We start from the raw sequence: 21,978 nt of genomic DNA, 5'->3' as shown, positions 1-21,978 counted from the left end.
CAAGATCAGCACTGGCTCGCCTCCGGCCCAGCTGTGTGAGGTGCTTACCCCGCCATCGAATGCCGGCCGCGTGTAGGACTAGGCTGCCATTGCTAATCCAGAGATAAAGAGCCACTACACTAAATGGCTTTTGATTGTTTAAAAAGGGATTGTTATCGAGTCTCATGCAAGAAGACTAAGAATTGAGCTAAATTCGCACTGGGTTTGCATCTGGGTACATCTCGTAGCTGCTTGTACGCAGCAAACCTCCAACTGAGGTGACAAAGCTCCAGCACCTTCTAGGAGCTACAGCCCAGTAATAGTGGAGAAAAGCTGGCCACTTTCAAGGGGGCGGGCAAACGTCAGAGTGGGCACTCAAAAGCTGTGGTAGGGGAGTACCTTAGATAGCACTATACTTCAGTGACAGCTGAGGTATCTGCTGATCAATTGCCCCTCTATTCTCTCCCCTTCTTAGACATTCTACCATCCCGCCTGTGACCAGACAAACGTGCAAGCCTCAAGGCGAATTGAATGAAGTACGCCCTGCCTACCTCTCACTTTAGGTACTGCCCGCTGCGTACTTTGCTAGCCTAGGTACAGAAGCTAAAGCTGCACCTCCTCCGCCCACCAAAAACTCATCCATTCCGTCTCCATTTCTCTTTCTCTGCTGCATCTGCATCTGCATCTGCATCTGCAACATCTTTCGCCTTCTTTCTCCTTATCTCTCTCTCTCTCTCTCTCTCTCTCTCTCTTCTCTATCTGATTTTTCCTCCTTCACGTAACTTTACGATACGATAAGATACCCTTTTACTTCAACCTTCACAATGTCTGACACTGTTTACCCCGAAGGTATGTCATTGCTCGTCCCTTGTGCTCGTATTCCCCCTCCCTCTCCCGATGCCGCTCTCGAGATGCAATCTGCCGATAATCTTTTCCACGGCTACAATCTTGATCGCATTCTGCGCATACACTCAGTATCACTTGCAATTCACCCGCTAACCACCCGCAGTCCTCTGGGCCCAGCGATCCTCCGTCGCCGACGCCTCTAAGAACTTCATCTACCTTACCATCTCTGTCCCTGATGTGCCCAAGGACAGCCTTACTCTCGACCTTCAGCCTACCAAGCTCACCTTCACCGGCACCTCATCCACTCTCAAGAAGAAGTACCATGTCGAGCTCGAGTTCTGGGGCGAGATCGACCCCGCTGAGAGCAAGATCAACCACACTGCCAAGAATGTTGAGATAAAGCTGCAAAAGGAGGAGCTCAAGGAGGAGTACTGGCCCAGATTGCTCAAGGACTCCAAGCGCGTCCACCTCCTCAAGACCCGACTTCGACAAGTGGGTTGACGAGGATGAGCAGAACGAGGCCCCTGAGGACGACTTCTCTCAGTTCGGTGGCATGGGTAAGTCTATTACAAATCCCAATTGATTGCGCCTCGCAGAACCCTATGACTAACAAATTTCAATAGGCGGCATGCCTGGTATGGGAGACATGGGTGGTGACTTTGGCGGTATCGACTTCTCCAAGTTGGGAGGTGGCGGTGCTGGCTTCCCTGGTGCCGAGGGCGCTGGTGATGAGCTCGACGAAGAGGATGACGACGACGACATGCCTGCCCTCGAGGGCGACGACAAGAAGGAGGCCGCCCCCGCCGCTGCCCCCGCTTCCACCGAGAAGAAGGACTAAATCTCTCAATTATGAATGTTTGACGTTGCCAAAGAGGAGCATTTCTGAACTACAGTACAGGATTAGGCTGGGTAACTTTGGCGTTGTGCCGTACCAAGGCAGGCTTATTTTTCGGATATGTAGTTAAGACTACATTGCCTGTTACGATATGGAAGAAAAAAATGGAAAAACTGTTAAGCCCACGGTGTTCACTATTGTGTTGAAAATCTGTTCAATGTGATCGTCGAAAGGTATCCTGGTGATTTCAAGGCTCATGCTTGAGGCAGGTCTGCGTTTGGACCCCTTCATGACTTGGCATGGGCGTTGTATTAGGATTAGAAATGGTGATTGACCGGTCCCAGATACGAACGAGTTAACCAGTCTCGGTTCAGTGACTGGGATGTCTCAACAACAAAGAATAATTGGGGAGAAACCATACCGAATCCTTCGTATACTTTATCATGGGTAATAGATGTCATCATATCTTCACAGAGATTCGTGTATATGGAGCTTTTCTTATTCCATCTATTGTACAGTACAATTTAATTTCCAGGTCCCGCGGTTGCTGCTAAGCAACGTTAAGACATGGCTGCCGAACTGATAAGTTCGACGTGTCAAGGGTGAGAACTGAGACCAAACAGTAACAAATGCAAAACCAGCTGCTCCGCTGTTCGACCTCGAAGGCCTCTCTTCCTCTTTCATTTCGGATCAATCTGCCGCAGTACTAAACCGGGTAACCACCGTATCCTTCCGCAAAGTGTCCATAAAATACCAGGTCCCTTGTTTTTGTAATTTATTATTGTCTCATGCCATCGTCGTGGCGCTTTTGGAGAATTTACTAGTATCGTAGTTAGTATCAACAGTGCAGATCAAGGACAACATTACATACAGCGATCTCATCCATGTCAGCATCACCAGTAGCAGCTGGTGCGGGTGCAGGCGCAGCAGCGTTGTTGCTGGCCTCAGGGGCGGCCGAGGCGTCAAAGTAGTCAGCCATCTCCGAGTCGAGTTCCTCCTGGGTCTTCTTCGCGGGACGGCTGTTGCGACCACGGCGCTTCTTGCCAGCAGCTCCCTTGGCAGCGGCGCCCTTGGCGGCACCGGCGTTGTGCTTGTCAGCAGCAGCGGACTTGGGTTGAGCCTTAGGTTGGCTATGTCGCTGGTCAGTGATTGTCTGGAACAGGGGAACGTATTTCACGTACGTGGTGCGCTCAGCAAGCGTCTTGACGGTAGGAATGACCTTATCAGCCTGGGCAGCTCCGACAACGATCTCGATCTGTTCAAATTAGTTACTGATGCAACTGGAGGTGCCAATATAGCTCACCTTGATAGGTCGGTTGTCAACAAGAAGGCCGTTCAGTTTCTGGAAGGCCTTGCTAGCGCCATCCGACTTGTGGAAGGTCACGTTTGCGATACCGCGGCTTTGAGAGTTAGGGCCGTAGGAGAGCTCAACTCGCTTGATGGGGCCAACGGATTGGATAAAGTACTCCTATCGGGGGAAAATAGCGTTAGTCTTCCGAAGTGTAGTTGAACAAAAATCGTCATTCCGTCATCGAGCCTCGGTCGTTCCAGTTCCGGGAGAGTATCACGTCGCCAGGATTTGGAAATCATGTTGGTTGACAGCTAGCAAGCAGAGCAGTGAGACAAAAACAGAGCCCTCGGTCCGCTCAGCAAGGGTTTGAGATCAGTTTAAGCGCACCAGGCCACACCCACATGGCTCTCATTCAAATAGTAACCCACAACTTGGACCCAGCCCAAGTATACTACAAGTGTAGTATTCGAGAATATGCTGAAAAATAGACAAGCAACCCGCTGTTCTCCCCAAAAGGGGATTCGTTCAAGCCGACACAACTTTGTCTCAAGATCTGCGAGGGATAGCTGCTGTATGTGCTCACTGCTTGCTCGCTGAAGTAGATGCGGGATTCCAAAAGGTTTCATCCGGAGGAATTCGCTGGCCGTTGGCTGGTAAAATACGCATATCGTTATGACAAGCCTCTACCCTGAAAAGTCGGCGCTACATAAGCGAGGAACGCTGACCAGGCGATTCCTACAGTGTCATTGCGCGACAAGGGTCATCTCAACTTCTGACATAGTACCATATTCCAGGTTTTACCGAGTCAAAGAAGGAGAATGGGCGCCCGATAGCTCCAGGCCTAGGCTAAGTCGACAAACTGGTCGGAAAGACGCGACTTCGAAGGCAAAAATGAGAGCGGCGAAGGAGAAAAGGTCGAACAAAGTCCGAGGGCTTCAAGGGCCGCAACGGAAACATACCTTAATCTGCTGCTCCGAGACGTCCTTAGGCTATTGCGAGTATTAGTATATGAATACAATTGGAAATCCTTGTTTGCGACTTACCAGATTGCTCACAATGATCTTGCTATCACTGTTGGTAGGAGTAGCCTTGGCTGGGGCAGGCTTTGCGCCGGCACCGCGTGCGGGCTTGGTACTCTTCTGGATACCACCAACGGGTGCGGCCGCAGCAGGGCGTCCGGCACCGCGGCGCTGGTTGGGTCGGCGGCGAGCGCTACGGCGCTGGGCCTGGGTGATATCGTCGAGAGCTTGGTCGAGCTTGCCGGACATGATGATGTGTGTTCGTAAAGTTGGTAAGAGTAGGTCAAAGACGGGCTGAGAAGGACAGGCCCGTGAGAAAGAAGCTGTATCTGCTGTTCAAGCTGATGCAGTTGGTCAAATCAGCAGAAGATATCGAATGACACGTGCGATTTGGTGTCAAAGACGCGATTAAGTATGGTGAAGACTAGAGCTCGATGACGGCGCAAGTCGCGAATGTGGAATGGGGGTTGAAGAGAAGGTGGTAATAAACGTCTGGTAGACTTGAGAAGAAATAAAAGGCGCGCAAGAGTTATTAAGGCGGCCGAGTAAGAAGAAATTGCGTGGGCTGGGTTGAGAAGTGGGCGTATATCGGTTGAAGTTGGGAGCTGAGTGAAGTTGGGTGACGGTTGAAAGGAAGAGGGAGACAAGGGAGGGAGGGAAACAAAGGCACAGAAAAAACACGGGGTGGGCGCTGCTTCCTGCTCCTTCTGTTGCCCTCTACTGCCTAATCAGCTCAATGCGCGCGGGTCTGGATGTGGCGCTATGCGAAAGCTAGTCTCTTTTGGTAGCAGTAAGCCTCGCACCGCCACACTGTAAACATCTGGCACCAATTACAATGCGAATAGGGACATGCGTCAAAAGGGACAGTTTGCACAGACAAGACAGAGTTCCATCACAAATACAAACGAGCGCAATTCCAAGGAGGGAAACAAACGACCACAAAGATGTGTTGTTTGTTCTTTGCTTAGCAGAATCTGCCTAAGGATGCGTGCATAGCTCATGCTAGGCAAATATGATCTGTGATAGGCTGGTGTTGGCGTGTACCATCAAGTCTCCTATCCCAGTTGCCTTCACTTCAAGTCGACTGAGATAATTTTTTTGGAAAAGATTCTCAGTATTGCATTGCAGATAGCTGAAAACCTCCCAGCAAAAGATCTAAATAACCCCCCTAGTCTAGTTGTATGGAACCCAAGCTCTGCTTTTCGAATAGGCGGAATCGTTCGTCCAAAGAGTTCTCCTTAACGCCGAGCAGTCTTTGCTGCAAACTGGATATTCCCTTCTCGTAAAAAATTACAATGCGCAGTAATCGTGATACTGTGCAATTATAGTGACTTTGACGCTCCCTCCTTGCCGGCTTCAATCGGATCTTTCGCAGCGTTGACTTCGAGGAAGTGGTAGAGAACAATGAGAATCATTGCCGTAGTGCCAAAGAAAATGGCTAGTCGGTAGAGATCGCCGTCTGAGATCATGTTTGCGGTGATGAAGGAAATGGACGGGAAGCTGCGTAGGCTTGGGGAGCTAGATGATTCTCGATCAGCACTTGGTCCTGTGCGCAAGCATTCAAGCGTTGATGGTACAAACCGGCTATTGATTTCAGAAGGGAGTCGTTTGAATAGAAACCAGAATTGAGTCAATGCTCTGAGTGATCTGTGACAGTGCTGCGGGATGGACGCGAGGCTGTATCTGTAGATGTTGGATATGGAGCTTCAACTGGCCAGATGGAGCTCTAAAGTGTCCGCGTTGCAGAGACAGGTACGTATTCTTGCTGGGGTTCTTAGCGCGGCCCGCAGTTGAAAGATTTCCCGACTCACTATCCCCACTGTGAGCGACTGAGTGAGTTTCTAGGTGAGAATAACTTTTTTGTTTCATTATGTACGCAGTTCTGTTTTCGCATCCCGGACAAGAATTAGTTCCTATCGCAATTGATACGAAGAGAAAGTAAATTACTTGATTTCTATTGAATAACCGATAATACTTTGCCTGGCAACACAGACATCATTAATCACTTATACACGTTGAGCCACTTGCCCTCGAAGAAAAGTCTTGGGCGGCAGACACGTGACTAGCTGTGACTTCATCCTCCACACCAAGGCAGCCCAGCCCACCAACTATCAGCAATCTTCGACATTCGTCTTTTTTTTCAACCTAGATTTGGTGGCTTAGCCTCTCGCCATTCCCAACACGAAATCGTGGGCATATACGTCAACAGAAACCCGCGACGGACCTCACGATCGTCCGAATCCCATTGAATATCTTTTTGATACCCACGATTACCCCGCCACCAACTGCCCATCATGCCTCCCAAGAAGGGTAAGGAGCCCGTGGCCAAGAAGGCCACAAAGACGGTTGAGGACCGAACTTTCGGTATGAAAAACAAGAAGGGAGGTGCTGCTCAGAGGGAAATCTCGCGCATGCAGGCGAACCTCAAGAACAGTGGCTCAGCTGAGGAGAAGAAAAAACAGGCCGAGAGGGAGGCTCGTGAGCGTGAGAAGAAGGCGGCCGAAGAAGCCAAGAGGGATCTGGAGGCTATGATGAACAAACCAGCGCAAGTCCAGAAGGTGCCTTTTGGCGTTGATCCCAAGACAGTTGTGTGTATCTTTTACAAGAAAGGCAACTGTGAGAAGGGCAAGAAGTGCAAGTTTTCACACGACCTTTCCGTTGAGCGTAAGACAGAAAAGAAGAACCTGTACAACGATTCAAGAGGAGACGAAGAGGAGAACAAGAAGGCCGAAACTTCAGCAGACTGGGACGAAGACAAATTGCGAAGTGTCGTTTTGTCAAAGAAGGGCAACCAGCAAACCACAACCGACAAAGTGTGCAAATACTTCATCGAGGCCATTGAGGATGGCAAGTATGGTTGGTTCTGGATTTGCCCTAACGGAGGAGATAAGTGCAAGTATAAGCATGCGCTGCCACCTGGGTATGGCTTCTTTCATCAAAATATTTTGGCAGTTACACTAACATCAACTTAGATTCGTCCTGAAGACCAAGGAGCAAAGAGCAGCAGAAAAGGCGCTTATGGACAAGTCACCACTCAAGACCCTCACACTCGAGGACTTCTTGGAGTCTGAGCGACACAAACTGACCGGTACTCTTACGCCAGTCACTCCCGAGACTTTCGCGAAGTGGAAGAAGGATCGCCTCGACAAGAAGGCAGCCGAGGAGCAAGCCCGCAAGGCCAAGGAGAACACTGGCCGTGCTCTGTTCGAGAGTGGCAAGTGGAGAGATGAGGATGATTCCGACGATGATGATGACGATGACGATGTCTGGAACCTGCAGAAGCTTCGTGAAGAGACAGAGGCTGTCCGTTCGAAGAAGGAAGAGGAGCGTCTGCTGTCAAGCTATGATACTCCTAATAATGGTACCACGGGCCAGGCAACCCCGGCAGAGGATACTCCAGCTGAGACAGCAACCGGATCTTGAGTCAACAGAGACACAGGCGTGTGGCATATGTAGTCTAGAAGACCTTGGATCTGGGATTCGTCAAGCTCTCCTAGTTGGAGCTCGCCGGAGAACAGACCATCCAGAGGCAAGCCGAGCCCTGCTGCAGACCTCACATCAGTGACCCCACGAGTGAGAGACGTGTGCAGGTCTACCATGGCGATCTCGTCATCTTGCTAATCCTCATGAGAGGAAGGATGACGTCTGTCCTCCGAGTAGAATAAATTACAGTACCAGTATATCAGCGTGCGAGCTGTCAAGATGACAACCAACACTTGTATAAACTCTAAGCCACAGCTGCATTCGCGCAAGAAATTGCTTGCTCATGCGTTAGATCTGTGCATTTCCATACATGGTTTATTCGCGATCATTGTGGTTGTAATGGTTGGTTTTATCCTGCCGAGTCAACTACTCTTTAAGGCATGATGCATGATAGCCAAAAGTCTCAACGGCTGAATGCACCGAGAGGCGTCGATCTTGGGAGTTTTGAGGTCCTGGTGGTGGTGATCGTTTGTGAAGCACAACAATGGAGCGGCCAAAGAGAGGTCCTTTCGTACTGAGGTTAACGCGGTTGTCCAACCCCAAATCATCTCACTATGATTGCGGGGTGAGGATTTACGGTGGTCGTTATTGGGCGAACGCTAAGTAAGGTAGCTAACGGTTACAATCTAACTTACCCGGACATTGAAGTCCGCTTAATGACATGGGATATCGGGTCATAATTTGGACGTTGAGACTTTGGCTGTGTTATTGCCTCCGCGGAAATGGGCCGACGGATGTTATCTCGGCTGAGGAGTTAATAACGAGAGTATTCGAGTCTTAATATTGACAAGGAATCAAATTGAAGCTTTGGTGAAAGAAAGTCGGTGTCGTAGTATAAAGTCAAGTATTTCCCCAAAAACATGTGATGAACGCCCCCGGCCGGCAGATGATACACCCACTGAGACACAGCAGCTCGCAGGGAACGAGAGGGATCAATTACAGGGCACGGAAGCTCTAAACGATCTTCGAAGAGGTCTCATCGGGAGGGAGCCAGGAACCAAGAAAGAGGTTGGATTGTGTCTTTGGCGTTTGCTCGGTCAAACCCCGCGACCTTGAAACTTGGGTGGGCTGTTCCTTCCCGTCCGAGGGGCTGTTTGGTTTGGTTTGGTTTGGTTTGGAAGTTTGACACCGAAGAAAAGTAGCAAGTCCGGGAGGCAGGCATGACCCGTCCCCCCCCCGCCTGCGCCTGCGCCTGCCGTCCTCCATTACCACTTCCTTTCCGTCAAGATCTACCTTACCTTTCCTACCAATTAACTCGTACCATAAGGTAAGGTCAGTACCTGCTGCCCATACAAGATCAATCTCCACCTTTGGCCTCCGACCTTAATCCTCCAACTCTCCTCTTCTTATCTTTTCCCATTAATTGATCTTCTGTGTAAAGGAACTGCAACCATCAGCATCGTCGCTTCCGTTGTCGTCGCCGTCCTCTGCCGAGGGCACCCGGACGCCCGAGCCCGTGCAGAGACATAAGTGAAGAGCCGCACACCACCGATATCCCGACGCCGCTCCGCTCCCGACCCCCGATCTGGGTCCTCTAAACCCACCCGATCATCTTTTTCCATTCAAACGTCTCTGTACCTGTACTCGACTCTCCGGTGCCTCACGTCTGAATGGACCCTACGGCTGCTCTCGATAGGCCGTGTTTCGACCGCGCCTCTAAATAAAGCTATACCTCGACTACATCTATATTCTACCTCTTGGGCTGCGCACGCCCGTATCCTCTCGTCGGTGCTCCGGTTTGAGGTCCATTCGCTCTCTATCCCGGAGAGCGGGAGGAAGCAATGACCACTGGAGCTAAATTGGCCCACCAAGATGTTACAGGCCATCAATCGCAATTGTCGTCACTATCTCCAGCAACAACTTCTGCCATCAGCATGCCTCTAGGCGCTGGAGGGCGACGCGATGGCGAGACCACGGCTTTGACTGCAACGGGTGCCGCCGTCTCTGCAGTACCGAAAAATAGCCCTTCCAACCGTTTCGTTAAACGATACCGAACCGAAATCGCAGCCAGCTCTTCCAGCGTATTCTCTACCCTCGCCGCTTTCCCACTCGACAGCGTCAAGACGCGCATGCAAACCTACCACTACAATGGATTCCTCGACTGTGTTCGCAAGACATATCATGCTGAGAAGCTTGGCGGCTTCTTTCGAGGTATGTTGCAGCCAATTGACAGGGTGTAGTCGTTCGCAATTGACTAACCCGACATTGCAGGCGTCACAGCACCGATGGCAAGTATAACGCTTGTCCGCACCGTCTCCTTTTCGATCTACCAACGTGCCAAATACTCTTATTCAGCTTGGGTCAAGCGCAACTTCGGCTTTGATATCATTGGCCATGTTAATCGTCCTGGCACATATCCGAATCTCTACTCGGTCGCATGCTTTGGCGCTGCTGGTGCGACCGCTGGCTCTTGTATAACTTTTCTCGCCTGCCCTTTCGAGCTCACTAAGCTCAGTGCGCAGGTCTCTGTACTGCTTGCTGAACGCGGTTCGACCAATAAAGGTAGTCACGCTGTGGCAGCTAGCTACCAAAATAAGGGCACGTTGCGGACAATGGCGAACATCATAAAACATCGGGGTGTTTTTGGTCTGTATACTGGCCTGAAGCTTCATCTTCGTGAGTGGCCACTCGAATGATGCGGTTTCTGCACTGGCTAACAATTTGCAGTTCGTGACACATTAGGCACTGCTATCTATTTTATGGTGTATGAAAGTGGGAAACAAATTGGAAACACATTGGCTGGCGATCATCCCAACAGTAACAAAGTGGCTGTTGTTGCTGCTGGTGGTATGTGTGGTTTAGTATCGTGGGCGATGATCTGTAAGTTGAGCTGCACCATATTGTGAATTCCTTTTACTCACAATTGACAGACCCAATCGATTCAGCCAAGAGCATCTACCAGCGAAACTCGTTACTCTATTCCAAGGGGGAAAAGGTCGAGCCTGCGCCAAAGATCGAATTCTTTAAGCGTCACATGTACCGTGGCCTAGGAGTTTCTATGAGCCGGTCATGCGTTGTGAACGCCATATTTTTCTCGTCATTTGAGTTTGTCAAGAAGCACATTCATCAAATGGACGATGAGAATTAACTTGAACAGAATCTGCCCAATTGCGTGTTGGTGGAATAAGCAGGAATATCAGGTGGCCAAGTGATTATTGGGAAAGGTATATGTCGATTTTGGATGGTTGGTAACCGGGAACCAAATGCAGAAGCATGCATGCATTACGAATGGGCGTTATTGGGAATTAGTGATTTATCTTCAGCTATCACATCTGGGTAGTTGTTCAGGGGTGGATGGTGATATGAATACCTCGAAACAGAAGACTGAAGTCTGAAAAGGACATAAGATAACGGGAACACCAAAATTGGTTGTCCTCATGAATAAGAAATTTACTCATTTCATCTCACTACTGCCACGTTCTGCTGAGCATCTGACATTCAGCCTGCTGGCCAGTCACTATGGACCTTATACAGAGCACATATGAAAGCTTCGTAGTCTCCTTGATCATGGGGATAATGGTTTTCTCGACGCCAGACATGATGAATAGTGTATTGAGTAGAGCGTTTTATTAAGTTTTGTGTATGTGTTGTAGAGTGTAGAGTAGTTGTGAGTAGATCAGAGTAGAGTGTGTATGCGGAGTTGTCGTTAATGAGAAGGAAGGATATCCAGAGGTGGGAGAGTCTGGGGGGTATTTATACTTTTCCAGGAAACCTCTTTGTCTCTCTGTTTGATGAGTATTCTTGGTTTGATCTTCGTGTTTGTTTGTTCTCGCTTCTTATTGCTTTTTCTGGTCGTGATGCTGTCAGCCGTTTGCTCTAATTGTGGTTTGATCAGGCATACACCAAGCAATAGCAGTCAAACAAAAGATGTTATGCTGGATCAACAATTAGCTCACTGGATAGAGATAAAGAGCTGATGTTTGATACCAATTCATCCGGCTAACGGCATGGGAGGCAGATGACAGAAGGGCTCTGTTTGAACTCAGGGATTGAAGACAGAGCATCCTCGCTGATGACAGAAGCAACGCAAATGAATGCACAGATTGTTGGTTTATGTTGGCTACAAGGTAACAGTAAACGTGCTTTCGATATATATTCTATTGTAAGCAGAAGCAAGTAGTCTATCATCATGGTCCTAGCTACTATTACCCTGATGTCCATAATATGATTACCAGAACGCCATGCTTAATCAAGGCGGGCATCTTGACCCACCGCCTACAAGTTCACCTCCCTGAGCAACGGATATCGAATGCAAGCCAAGGTCGTTCATAGACCAGAAATAAGCCATGCAACGCCAAAAATGCAATCACCAAGCCACCATCCTCGCTGAGTCCCAAAAAGCCAACAGTCCTTACTCCTTACGCAAACACTTCAGCAAAGGCGCAATCCTCGACTTTTTGCTCAACCCAACTCGATAGACGGGTTTGTTGATGATTGCTGACAATCCCTTGGAGGGTGTTGAGCTTCTGCTTGTGACTGCTCGTTTCTCTGGCTTCTCCTCCTTCTCTTCTGTTGCAGCATCTGAAGCTTTCGACGCCGCGTCATCGTCCAAACGAGACACAGACTTGGCAAGGATGTTTGGATCGGATTCCTTCAAAATAGAACTTTCTCGACTCTTGCTCTTCGGCGAGGGTTCCATCTCGCTTTCATCTGCTAGCTCATCTTTGCTTTCGGACTCATCGATGTCTATCTTGGGCCTTTTCTCTGGCCGCACAGCATCTTCAGATAGCGACGCATCGTTTGTAGATGCTGACGGATCAATCTTTGGACTCTCGTCCCTTGTGTCTGTTTGATCTGGCTTTCTTGGCCTCCCACGCTTCTTCTTGGGTTTCGTGACAGGCGTGACAACCTCTGGTCGAGGTGAAGGTGCCTCTGTCATTGTTATGGGCTCTTCGATGGCCTTCTTCTTTGGCCGACCCCTAGATTTCTTTGTCTTTGTTACCTTGTCAGGCTCATCATTATCAAACGCTTCTTCTTGCATGGCTGGAAGCTCCGGTTGTTCTGGTTGCTGTTCATCCGTCGTCTCATCATTTGCAGGCTTGGGTGAGTCACCATTCCGTATTTGCTCTAGTTGTCTCGTTGCTTTTTGTTTGGGAGGCGAATCGATGGCGGAGATGACGTCAGGAGACGAATCCCACCTGTTTCCAGTGGCTTGTCCGATTGCTGCTCTATTTGGATCCATCACACTTGAAGGCGGAGGAGGAGCGGTACTCATGAGATAATGAGCATGGCTTCTGGGTGTATTGATGTTTGTTGCATCTCCGCTTGACGCAAGATTGATTTCGAACTGACGGACCAGAGGGAGTTGGTGATTCTGGCTGTCACTAGAAGGCAATTGCACACTCTCGTACTCCAGCTTCTGGGCATCAGTAAGCGGGTTTGTGGTGATGAAAAAAGAATCGTCTTGATTGACTGGTAATGTTGGCGGGAGCATGCTGGGTGTTGGTGCTGGCTGGGATTCATGGTATTCTCCCTCATTTTCATAACTGAAAGGTATAGCAACCAAGTCCACTTCGTTGGAACCTTGGAAAGAAGGTTCTGGATGGCTGACTCTTCTACGCTTCTTGCCTGAAGGCGAACCATCTGATCGCCCAGACTTTGAGCTTGGAGTCTTTCCTCGCTCGTCCGACTCTTGCGTGTGACGAGAGTCAGAGGTGGAATCAGACTGAGCCTTCGAACTCTTGACTTTGACTTTTATCTTAGGCCTAACAGGACGCTCATCAGGTGAACTTGGTACATCCCACATATCGTCCATAACAGCCATGGGTGCCTTTCTTCTGCCTGGTGTTGAGGCCTGAGTCCATTCATCTGGGCCGTTTCCATTGGTCTGTCCTCTTTTTGTTGTTTGGTCTCTTGCAGATGGCATTGAAGAGGGTTCAATAAGCCCCGTTACCGTTCTTTTGAAAGGTGCTGGCGTTGTCATCTCAGAGCTTGAGACTGAATGTTGATCCTGATCATGTGATCTGGCTGTCGGTTCTGGAACATATCCACGAGCTGCATCATTCTGCTCATTGTAAATATTTTGAAAGAATGACGCGTTTGTTGATGTCGTCGCACGGCTTACACCTCCAGAAGAATCATTTGCAGCTTCAGTCTGAGCTTCAATTCCGGCTGGTCCAAATGAGAATGGTGCCTGTATATTTGGGGGCGGAGAAAAGCTGCCATCCTCATCTTCGTCGTCAGAATCAAGTATTACAATCGGAGGCATCCTGATAAGTAGTGGCGCATCGCGTCAGAGGTCACATGTGAAGTATGAATCCTCAATGTTGAAGAAGTTAAGCATAAATTGACATCTTCGCTTGAAAGACAAGGATAACAAAGAAGCGCGTTGTGACGTGGGGCTTGATAGCTCATCCACGCGTGTGCACGTGAGAAATTTCAACTACATCAGACCAAAACACCATGGCATGGAAAGACTCACATAATACCTACAACTACTCATTAAACCACTAACGAGACATTATCATATCATAACCATTCACAGCAATTATAGAGAAGGAACAAAAGTTTCATCATCATCATGAAAAATAGGTCAATTTGTTGATTTTAGACCCTCATCTGCTCCCAATCGGGAGGGTATATGCAAATGTTGAATGCTCGCCAAACCAGCCGTACCCAGATCCTAATCCACAGGTTAACTTTTAGGATTTTACCACAAACATATCTGGTCCCTTTTTTAGGCCAGTCCCAAACGCCGATGTTGAAATCGTAGCTGTTTTGAAGAACAGCCTCCACAAAAATGCTATTAACACAATCCTCATACGCCTTCATCACCGTCATCAACCTCTTATACAATTATGGGTTGGCATTTATTTGGCGTACTTGGCACGGAAGTACTTGGCGGCGTTAACCATGTTGGCAAGCGCCTCCTTGGTCTCCTTCCACTGACGGGTCTTGAGACCACAGTCAGGGTCGATCCAGAGCTGCTCGGGCTTAAGGAACTGAAGCATCTCCTCGATGCGGTCCTTGATCTCCTGCTCGCTGGGGACACGGGGAGAGTGGATGTCGTAGACACCAGGTCCGATGTGGCGGGGGTACTCAGAGTCGACAAAGACTCGGAGGAGCTTGGCATCAGACTTGCTGTTCTCAATGGACAGAACGTCGGCATCGAGGGCAGCGATGGCGTGGAAGAAGTCCTGGAACTCAGAGTAACAGAAGTGAGAGTGGATCTGAGTGGCGTCCTCAACACCGGCGGTGGAGAGGCGGAAAGCCTGGACGGCCCACTTGAGGTAGGCATCACGCTCCTCACCGGAGCGGAGGGGAAGACCCTCACGGAGAGCGGGCTCATCGACCTGGATGACGTCGATACCAGCCTTCTCAAGGTCGACGACCTCGTCACGGAGGGCAAGGGCAAGCTGCTCAGCCTGGACGGACTGGTGGACGTCGTCACGAGGGAAAGACCATCGAAGGCAGGTGACGGGGCCAGTAAGCATACCCTTCATGGGCTTCTTGGAGACCGAGACGGCGTACTTGGACTCCTTGACGGTCATGGGCTGAGGTCGAGAGATGTCACCGACGATGATGGGAGGTCGGACGCATCGAGAACCATAGGACTGAACCCAGGCGTGTGTGGTGAAAGCATAACCCTGGAATCGCTCACCGAAGAACTGAACCATGTCGTTACGCTCAGGCTCACCGTGAACGAAGACATCGAGGTCAAGCTCCTCCTGGATCTTGATGTTCTCTTCAATCTCCTTCTCAATGAAGCGGTCGTACTCCTCAGCGGTGATCTCACCCTTGGTGAACTTGTTTCGCTGAACTCGGATCTCCTTGGTCTGGGGGAAAGATCCGATAGTGGTAGTGGGGAAGAGGGGAAGGTTCAGCTTCTTCTGCTGCTGGCTGATACGGGTGGTGAACTCGCTCTTGCGCTCGTAGTCCTTCTGGGTGACCTTGGACTGGCGCTCCTTGACCTGAGGGTCGTTGGTTCGGGGAGAGTCGGCACGAGCCTTGATGGACTTGGCGTTAGCCTCAAGCTGCTCGCGGACGGAGGCAGGGCCCTCAGTGACGGCCTTGGCAATGAGAGCAATCTCAGAAGCCTTCTCGGTAGCGAAAGAGAACCAGTCAGCAATCTCGGGGTCAAGCTTCTTCTCGCTGGCAAGAGTGTGAGGGGTGTGGAGGAGAGAGCTGGAGGTGGCAGCGATGACACGATCCTTGCCGAGCTTCTGGATAGCGGTCTCAACGGTCTCGATAGCACGCTTCAGGTTGGTCTTCCAGATGTTGCGGCCGTCGACGACACCAGCAGAGAGGATGGTGTTAGGGCCGATAGCACCGAGAACCTTCTCGAGCTGCTCGGGGTTGCGGACAAGGTCGATGTGGACACCATAGACGTCCTTGGGGAGGAGGTCAAGGTTGTGGACGATGTCACCGAAGTAGGTGGTGAAGACAATCTTGGGGATCTTGTCACCAAGGCTGGCGAACTTCTCATAGGCGGGCTTGAAGGCAGCCTTGGTCTTCTGGGGAAGATCGAAGACGAGGACAGGCTCGTCAATCTGGACAGTCTCGGCACCAGCCTCCTTCAGCTGGGTGAGGATCTGCTCATAGACGGGGAGGAGCTTCTCAAGAAGGTCGATGGGCTCGACAGACTGGCCACGGTCGGCCTTGCCGAGGTGGAGGAAAGAAACGGGACCAACGAGGACGGGGCGGGTGTTGATACCAGCCTCCTTAGCCTCCTTGAACTCAGCAACAGCCTTGGGGCTATCAGTGAGCTTGAAGGTCTGGTTGTCCTGGAGGGTAGGCTTGACGTAGTGGTAGTTGGAGTCGAACCACTTGACCATCTCCAGAGAGGGAACATCGACACCCTCCTTCTGGTGACCACGGCCCATGGCGAAGTACTGGTCAATGGGGTCAAGGCCATCCTTGGTGTATCGCTCGGGAACAGCCTAAAGGTTGTGGGTCAGCAAATGTTGTTCTATGACTCGAAGGTGAGGGAGATACATACACCGAAGTCCTGGATCTGGTGGAGGACCTGGTCGTAGAGGGCGAAGTCGTTGCTGGGGATGATGTCAACACCGGCATCCTGCTGGATCTTCCAGTGAGCAAGACGGAGGCGCTTAGCCTCAGCGAGGAGGTCGGACTGAGAGATCTTTCCACCCCAGTCTAAAGTTTGGTTAGTCGATGATGACACGAGTCAGAGATTTTGCGGGAGACTGACAAGCTTCGGTGGCCTTCTTCAGGTCACGGTTAACACCCATACGGGGGAAACCGAGGATAGCGGACTGAACCATCTTGGCGGTTGATTCAACTGCTTCTGATTCTTACTTTGGGTATAACTGTTGTTGTCAAGTTAGTCTTTTATTTTGAATGTTTGGTTGAGAGCACGGTGCAGGCGGGGGTAGCAGCGGGGAGAGGGGCGGAGGAAATCGAGCAGGGCTGGACTGGACTGGATGGAGGGGAGCTGGCGGGGAGTTGAGAAAGGCGGAAGAAGTGTGAAGAGCTTCACGTACAAAGTGGTTAAGAGCCCTTGTCTGTGCCAAATTGGATCAATTGAAAGATCCTTTTCGAGATAGAGCAAAGGGCAAGAGTGAGATGAAGAAGAAGAAAGGAAAAAGGAAGAGAAGAAAAGTTGGGAGTCGAGAGTAGAAGAATGTTTTGAGCTTGCTCAGACGAAAAATCAGAGGGGACCAACCAAGCCAGGCCGAAAGCGGGGGAGGGGTAAAAAAGTGGTCGAGGAAAGCTACGCCGCTGATCTGATTGGCGCCGGAGCACTCGAGATATCTTACCATTCGTTTACCCACTTCACCGATAAGTGTAGGAGTAGCTTGCCTGCCACTGACGGCCACTCTAGCCACTGCCACTGCTACAGGACTGTACAACTCAGGCGGGAGCCTCTAACAACATCCACCTCGAATCTCGCGTATTCGTACCTAGCCTACTACGGTATGAGGTGGTTGGTTAATCGGAGGAGGCGGTTGCCGGAGTGGATTTTCAGGGCCCTTTCCACGGCTCACGGGCTGTCGGTGGGCGCTAATGGAGGGGCAGTTTGCAGCAGCTCTGCAGCTTGTGGCAGGGGTATTCACCGTTCTCGCAGGGCACAATGGGGCTAGTACGCCTCAATGAATCTTTGCTCGGCTCCCGAATTGCGTGCTTGGATGTCAATCACCTCATCAACCAATTTTCTCTTCTCTCGGGAGCTACAATGGAGCAAAGGAAGCAGGAAGAAGTGCTGAGGCCAATTTCTACCTCGCCGCAGATCGGCCTTTGGCGTCGTTTTGCAACCCACTTTGTTGAGAAGATCGACCATTCGTAGCCTCCAACAGGAGGACGTGTCCTAATTTTTCGTTCAACGGTGTCGGTGTCTACCTACTCATGGTTTGCAACGGCCTATCGTACTGGAGACCGACCACGTGCTTTAGCGTTGTGTTGTTGTGATGTTGTAGGAATTGCGCTTACACCGGAAATTTTCGGAGTTTACAGGATTTGGACTACGTATGACAAGCCAAGGTGCATCAAGGAGAGTGCCGAAAACTTCATACATTTTCAAGAAGATGGATTCACTAGAAAGCTGATTAATTGCTCTACGATAAAACTTGTTCTACACTGCCTACTTACGCGACTCATAACAGGAAAGATAATAATAAGGTGCAGCTCTAGGTTAGGTGTGTTGTTTCTGATAAAGAGAGATCTGATGCTCAAACAACACAAATCAGTAACAATGTCGATTGAGAAAGTCATAACAGCATGATGAAAGGTCGTCTCCTTCTCCAACAGGTGGCAGCATGGATCAAGTGACTTTGACTCTCCAGGCTGACCTCGTGGTGAGTGCATTGCACCTTCCAATGAGCAAGGTGTAGGTGGGCAGATAGGAAGGAACAGACGTGGAAGTCGTGATGGCTTCAACCAAACGCTACCAGGCTTCCACTCGAACTCTCCAGGAAGAGGCATTCCTGTTTCATCAACACTCTTCATTTTGGACGACCCTCATGACTTCTTTCTTTTGGTGACCCTTCACTGCTTTTTGGTCGTTTCTTGGAAGAATACCCCTATCCTCCAAAGCCTCACTAATGCCTTCCTTCAACCTCTCAAAACTCCTTTGTTGTTGCAAGATCCCAAAACGCAGTAAGCAGAGTTCGGAATCTACCGCAAACGATGTAGCTCTCCAGCCGATTCCTGTTCTGGCTCCCCCTACTGAGGAAGAGCATCAAGAACGCAGTGAGAAGAATCGACAGTCCCTCATAGGTTTGCCGGACACGGCTTGGGCAATACCAGTACGAAATAGTTCTTTCGAAAGCGGCTCTGTCATACGTCAGCATGTGGATGACGACGTTTCAGATTCAGATCAAGATCGAGCACAACCAACAAAGAAGTCCAGCACTGCGTTTGATACTGTACGCAATAAGCTCATTCGCACCATCTCGCATAGCAACAATAGAGACCACCCATTCCATGTCTCTGTTGGGAACAGTGAAGAGGAGATTGCACGCAGAGCCGAATTGAAGCGCATCATGCACCAAAGGATTCAGGATGAACTCAAGTCAGATGAGTCGGATGATCACATTGAGAGTAAACCCACGAACAATATCCGGTGTATGGCTTCAGCCGTTGATGTGACCTTGCCTAATTCTGGACCCCGAGATGCTATTGAATTCGGCGTCAGCAAGTCTTCTCGCAATGGACATTCTACTCAACTCGACTCGGATCAAGTCGATCAGGACACGCATCAAGACAGTCGAGTTTCTCAACAAGGTGAAAATAGGCCACAAAGAACATTTTCACAGAAATCAGAGTCAATTAACGGCGCTGATGATTGGAGACAAGACGCCGTGCATTCAAGGCCCTCTCCTTCTTACCCCAAAAGGCACGTTTCAGCGAGCGAAGACGGTGACTTCACACATTCTCAGAAATCTTTCCAGCTGTCAAACGGCACTAGGCGTCTCGACCGTATTCTGGGACCAGACAGCAGCTTCAACAGCCGTCATGCTTCTTCAGGAGATGGGCATTCTGCTCTTGGCGTATGGCTCATAGCCCAGGGTCTCCGCTCAAGAGACAATTCAACCCTTTTCCTTGACGAAGAAGATGGACTAGAACCAACTGAAGATACTAAGCCAACTGATTACAATACTTCTTCACTGAAACGGGCGGAGGGGGATCACGCCCGAGAGCCTCGAGAGACACCAGCAAATGGAAATTCAAATATACCCCATGCACCAACCATCATTGACATACCCAACACGGTAGAAACATACTCTCGGTCCAATTTCAATTCAAAGAATGATCGCTACGAAATATCAAGCTTATCTGGAGAGTTGCCATGGGGCCCTGCTGTAACAGCCCTTCTCAATTCATTTACCGACCACACGTCTTCAAGTGACCCATCAAAGTCACAGCCTAGTCCAATGCGATCTCAGCAGAATCTTTATAAACTTGACCCCAAGGACCTGGATAGCATGGAGCTATCTCCGTTCAAATGTAAGTGATTTCTAACCACCACTTTTCAATGACTAACATGGTGAAAAGGGCGAAGCCATACTTCTTCCCAAGACCAGGATAATGCCAATGACCACAACTCCAAGAGTGTAAATACCGACGTGCCCCAGATAAGGTCTCAGTCTTATGGAAACATCCACAATGCTGAATTTCCAGTGAAGGCTCCACAGGACACGACCTCCTTAGCTCAATCAGAATCTGCCAGCTTCCTGCAACGTGAGGCTGAGCTCGGGTCCATTAGGCGACGTTTCAGTGAAGCATTAGCACTGAAGAAACCGGAGAAAAGAGTGGTTACACGTTTCCGTGAGGAGTTCTCCGAATCTTCGCTGCCACCAACTGTCCACAAATCCTTTAGAAGCAAAATCCAGCTGGCAATTCCGAGCCACCTGAGGGCGAAATCTGATAGCATTGACCTCCGACACAAAGAGGGCTCTTCTGCGCCACCCAAAGGGCAAAATTACCTGCTCGACCCTGTGGAAAGATTGGGAGGGCACGAAAGAGAAGCGAGTGACAGGTCAAAGGGTCGTTCTAACTTGAGCATTCGACCTCACATGAGTCGGCTGCCAACCGAGGAGTATCACAAGCCAGGATTAAAGCGCCGAGAGAGCGCGACAGACCTGTGGCAACGGGCCATCAGACTTGAAGTTGAGAGAAGACACAGCAGCAGTATTCATTTAAGCACAACAAAGCCGAGCCAGAGAAGTCAGTCCTCCAACAGGTCAATAAATGACCTAGGAGCAGCTAGAAATAGCACCAGCAGTGTCTCGGATACGAGACGAGAGGTCTCTCAACTGACTCCCACAACGGATGAGCTGTCCTCGCCAGGGAACTCAAAGTGGCTCATTGAGCGCTGGGTTGCCACAATGCGACCTAGGATAGGGGAATCAGCAGGAGATATGAGGTTAGCACGACTCGCGGGGCCTCCGAAGTCTTGGTCCAGATTCCCGTCCCACAATAGAGAGAAGAGGAACAAGAACGCCACAGATAGAGACAGAGTGCATCCCAGAGATTTTGCGGTCAAGCATATGACGTCTGAAGGTCAGACTAGATGGGCCACAGATGCGCCCCTTGATGAGGCAAAGCAGCGTGCACGTACTCTGCCACGGTCTTTTTCGACCAAATTTGGTGAGCTGGTCAAGTCAAAGATGGGACGGATTATCCCATCCAAAGGTATTAGACATCGTGTCAGTCAAGATCATTTCAGAAGACATGCTGCCTTAAGTTCAGCTTGTATGGAATATCCCGAAATGGGGATTCGCCCTTCCGAATCTGGATATACCGAGCTTCAAGCACTGGGGAGAGAGATCCGTAACATGAAGGGGGAGCCTCACCTGCATGTCCCGGACAGGGAGATGTCGAAGCCACAGTCTTCCAGAAGCTTGGGTGATAGAGTAGTTGCTTTAATGCACGAAGCGATTGGTCAACAACACTCGAAACATGACGACGCTGCTGAAGTCGCCGAGTACCCAACAGTCCCTCTTACACCAAGCGTGGCCAGAGAGAGCATTGTCGCAACAGATGTATTTGTCACGCCGAGGAGTCGATTTTCGAATGATGCCATGGACGGAGAAGCAAAGACGGGCACAGAAGCGGAATCAAATAAGGTGAAAGACCAGAAGACACAGCTAACGGTACCCGAGAGTATCAAGGACGCTCCCCCGAGCAACTCCTCGACCAGTATCAAAGACGTGGGGCCCCACACACAACTTTCTACGCCCGAAAAGGGCTCGACTTAACTGTAACAGTCTGTTTAAAGGAAACGAAATTTATTACCACGGCTATATTGGCCGGCAAGCACACTTGTGAAAATGCTAGATATCCTAGGATGGGGAGGACATGACAAGCACCATGTACTTGTGAACGAAGGTCGAACTAGGGAATTTTATTCATTCTGTCTTTTTAGCCTGCTGAAGTTAACAAGCTTTGCGTATACTATCTCCAATACTAGAGTGTTATTATTCTGCTCCCTTGTCAATAGATCAGGTGTCTTGACTCATTGGCAGACTCTTGTGCGACTTCACAAGCCTTCCCGTGTACCCTGTTATGCTGCAATCCGGTCAAACGCGGGTGGAATGATGACCAGAGGTTGCACCAACAAGAAG

At 50.0% G+C, this 21,978-nt stretch overlaps 9 protein-coding genes across 14 annotated transcripts; 4 read left to right on the top strand and 5 right to left on the bottom strand.

Annotated features, from left to right (window-relative positions):
• Positions 1-803: 803 nt before the first annotated feature.
• FOXG_12765 (uncharacterized protein) lies at positions 804-1,663 on the top strand (the record flags this gene model as incomplete). Its single annotated transcript, XM_018392622.1, has 4 exons — positions 804-828; positions 989-1,287; positions 1,319-1,382; positions 1,449-1,663. The coding sequence occupies 4 exons, from the start codon at positions 804-806 to the stop codon at positions 1,661-1,663; spliced, it is 603 nt and encodes a 200-aa protein (XP_018251182.1).
• Positions 1,664-2,102: 439 nt separating this feature from the next.
• Positions 2,103-4,654, bottom strand: FOXG_20775 (uncharacterized protein). The gene is made up of 6 exons (XM_018401084.1): positions 3,995-4,654; positions 3,911-3,940; positions 2,964-3,128; positions 2,842-2,915; positions 2,532-2,790; positions 2,103-2,480 (listed from the first exon to the last, which is right to left on the bottom strand). The coding sequence occupies exons 1-6, from the start codon at positions 4,217-4,219 to the stop codon at positions 2,478-2,480; spliced, it is 756 nt and encodes a 251-aa protein (XP_018251181.1). The 5' UTR covers positions 4,220-4,654; the 3' UTR covers positions 2,103-2,477.
• A 195-nt stretch (positions 4,655-4,849) lies between these two features.
• Positions 4,850-5,755, bottom strand: FOXG_20774 (uncharacterized protein). Its single transcript, XM_018401083.1, has 2 exons — positions 5,552-5,755; positions 4,850-5,488 (listed from the first exon to the last, which is right to left on the bottom strand). The coding sequence occupies exon 2, from the start codon at positions 5,437-5,439 to the stop codon at positions 5,293-5,295; it is 147 nt and encodes a 48-aa protein (XP_018251180.1). The 5' UTR covers positions 5,440-5,488; positions 5,552-5,755; the 3' UTR covers positions 4,850-5,292.
• A 107-nt stretch (positions 5,756-5,862) lies between these two features.
• FOXG_12762 (uncharacterized protein) lies at positions 5,863-8,545 on the top strand. 2 transcript variants are annotated; one of them, XM_018392621.1, is made up of 3 exons: positions 5,863-6,890; positions 6,943-8,315; positions 8,373-8,545. In XM_018392621.1, exons 1-2 carry the CDS (start codon positions 6,265-6,267, stop codon positions 7,391-7,393), a joined length of 1,077 nt encoding a protein of 358 aa, XP_018251179.1. In that variant the 5' UTR covers positions 5,863-6,264; the 3' UTR covers positions 7,394-8,315; positions 8,373-8,545. The 2 variants fall into 2 exon arrangements, with proteins under 2 accessions (XP_018251179.1, XP_018251178.1); XM_018392620.1 differs by having other exon boundaries at positions 5,864-6,890; positions 6,943-8,545.
• Positions 8,546-8,553: 8 nt separating this feature from the next.
• FOXG_12761 (uncharacterized protein) lies at positions 8,554-10,936 on the top strand. Of its 3 annotated transcripts, none has more exons than XM_018392618.1 (5): positions 8,586-8,725; positions 8,835-9,604; positions 9,665-10,069; positions 10,121-10,273; positions 10,324-10,862. In XM_018392618.1, exons 2-5 carry the CDS (start codon positions 9,235-9,237, stop codon positions 10,539-10,541), a joined length of 1,146 nt encoding a protein of 381 aa, XP_018251176.1. In that variant the 5' UTR covers positions 8,586-8,725; positions 8,835-9,234; the 3' UTR covers positions 10,542-10,862. The 3 variants fall into 3 exon arrangements, with proteins under 3 accessions (XP_018251175.1, XP_018251176.1, XP_018251177.1); XM_018392619.1 differs by having other exon boundaries at positions 8,599-8,720; positions 10,324-10,863; XM_018392617.1 differs by having other exon boundaries at positions 8,554-9,604; positions 10,324-10,936.
• On the bottom strand, positions 10,861-10,992 carry FOXG_20773 (uncharacterized protein; the record flags this gene model as incomplete). The annotated part of the gene is made up of 1 exon (XM_018401082.1): positions 10,861-10,992. One exon carries the CDS (start codon positions 10,990-10,992, stop codon positions 10,861-10,863), a length of 132 nt encoding a protein of 43 aa, XP_018251174.1.
• Positions 10,993-11,558: 566 nt separating this feature from the next.
• Positions 11,559-13,740, bottom strand: FOXG_12760 (uncharacterized protein; the record flags this gene model as incomplete). 2 transcript variants are annotated; one of them, XM_018392616.1, is made up of 2 exons in its annotated part: positions 11,805-13,457; positions 13,518-13,661. In XM_018392616.1, 2 exons carry the CDS (start codon positions 13,659-13,661, stop codon positions 11,805-11,807), a joined length of 1,797 nt encoding a protein of 598 aa, XP_018251173.1. The 2 variants fall into 2 exon arrangements, with proteins under 2 accessions (XP_018251172.1, XP_018251173.1); XM_018392615.1 differs by having other exon boundaries at positions 11,559-13,740.
• Positions 13,741-13,841: 101 nt separating this feature from the next.
• Positions 13,842-17,128, bottom strand: FOXG_12759 (5-methyltetrahydropteroyltriglutamate-homocysteine methyltransferase). Of its 2 annotated transcripts, XM_018392614.1 has the most exons (4): positions 16,897-17,128; positions 16,605-16,722; positions 16,392-16,549; positions 13,842-16,332 (listed from the first exon to the last, which is right to left on the bottom strand). In XM_018392614.1, the coding sequence occupies exons 2-4, from the start codon at positions 16,675-16,677 to the stop codon at positions 14,263-14,265; spliced, it is 2,301 nt and encodes a 766-aa protein (XP_018251171.1). In that variant the 5' UTR covers positions 16,678-16,722; positions 16,897-17,128; the 3' UTR covers positions 13,842-14,262. The 2 variants fall into 2 exon arrangements, with proteins under 2 accessions (XP_018251171.1, XP_018251170.1); XM_018392613.1 differs by having other exon boundaries at positions 16,605-17,128.
• Positions 17,129-17,683: 555 nt separating this feature from the next.
• On the top strand, positions 17,684-21,913 carry FOXG_12758 (uncharacterized protein). Its single transcript, XM_018392612.1, has 2 exons — positions 17,684-19,858; positions 19,907-21,913. Exons 1-2 carry the CDS (start codon positions 18,454-18,456, stop codon positions 21,610-21,612), a joined length of 3,111 nt encoding a protein of 1,036 aa, XP_018251169.1. The 5' UTR covers positions 17,684-18,453; the 3' UTR covers positions 21,613-21,913.
• Positions 21,914-21,978: the final 65 nt, after the last annotated feature.

Source organism: Fusarium oxysporum, chromosome 9 (genome assembly GCF_000149955.1).
Source record: "Fusarium oxysporum f. sp. lycopersici 4287 chromosome 9, whole genome shotgun sequence".
Lineage (NCBI taxonomy): Eukaryota > Fungi > Ascomycota > Sordariomycetes > Hypocreales > Nectriaceae > Fusarium > Fusarium oxysporum.
The sequence above is the reverse complement of the archived record's forward strand: the minus strand, read 5'-3'. Positions and strand labels throughout refer to the sequence as shown.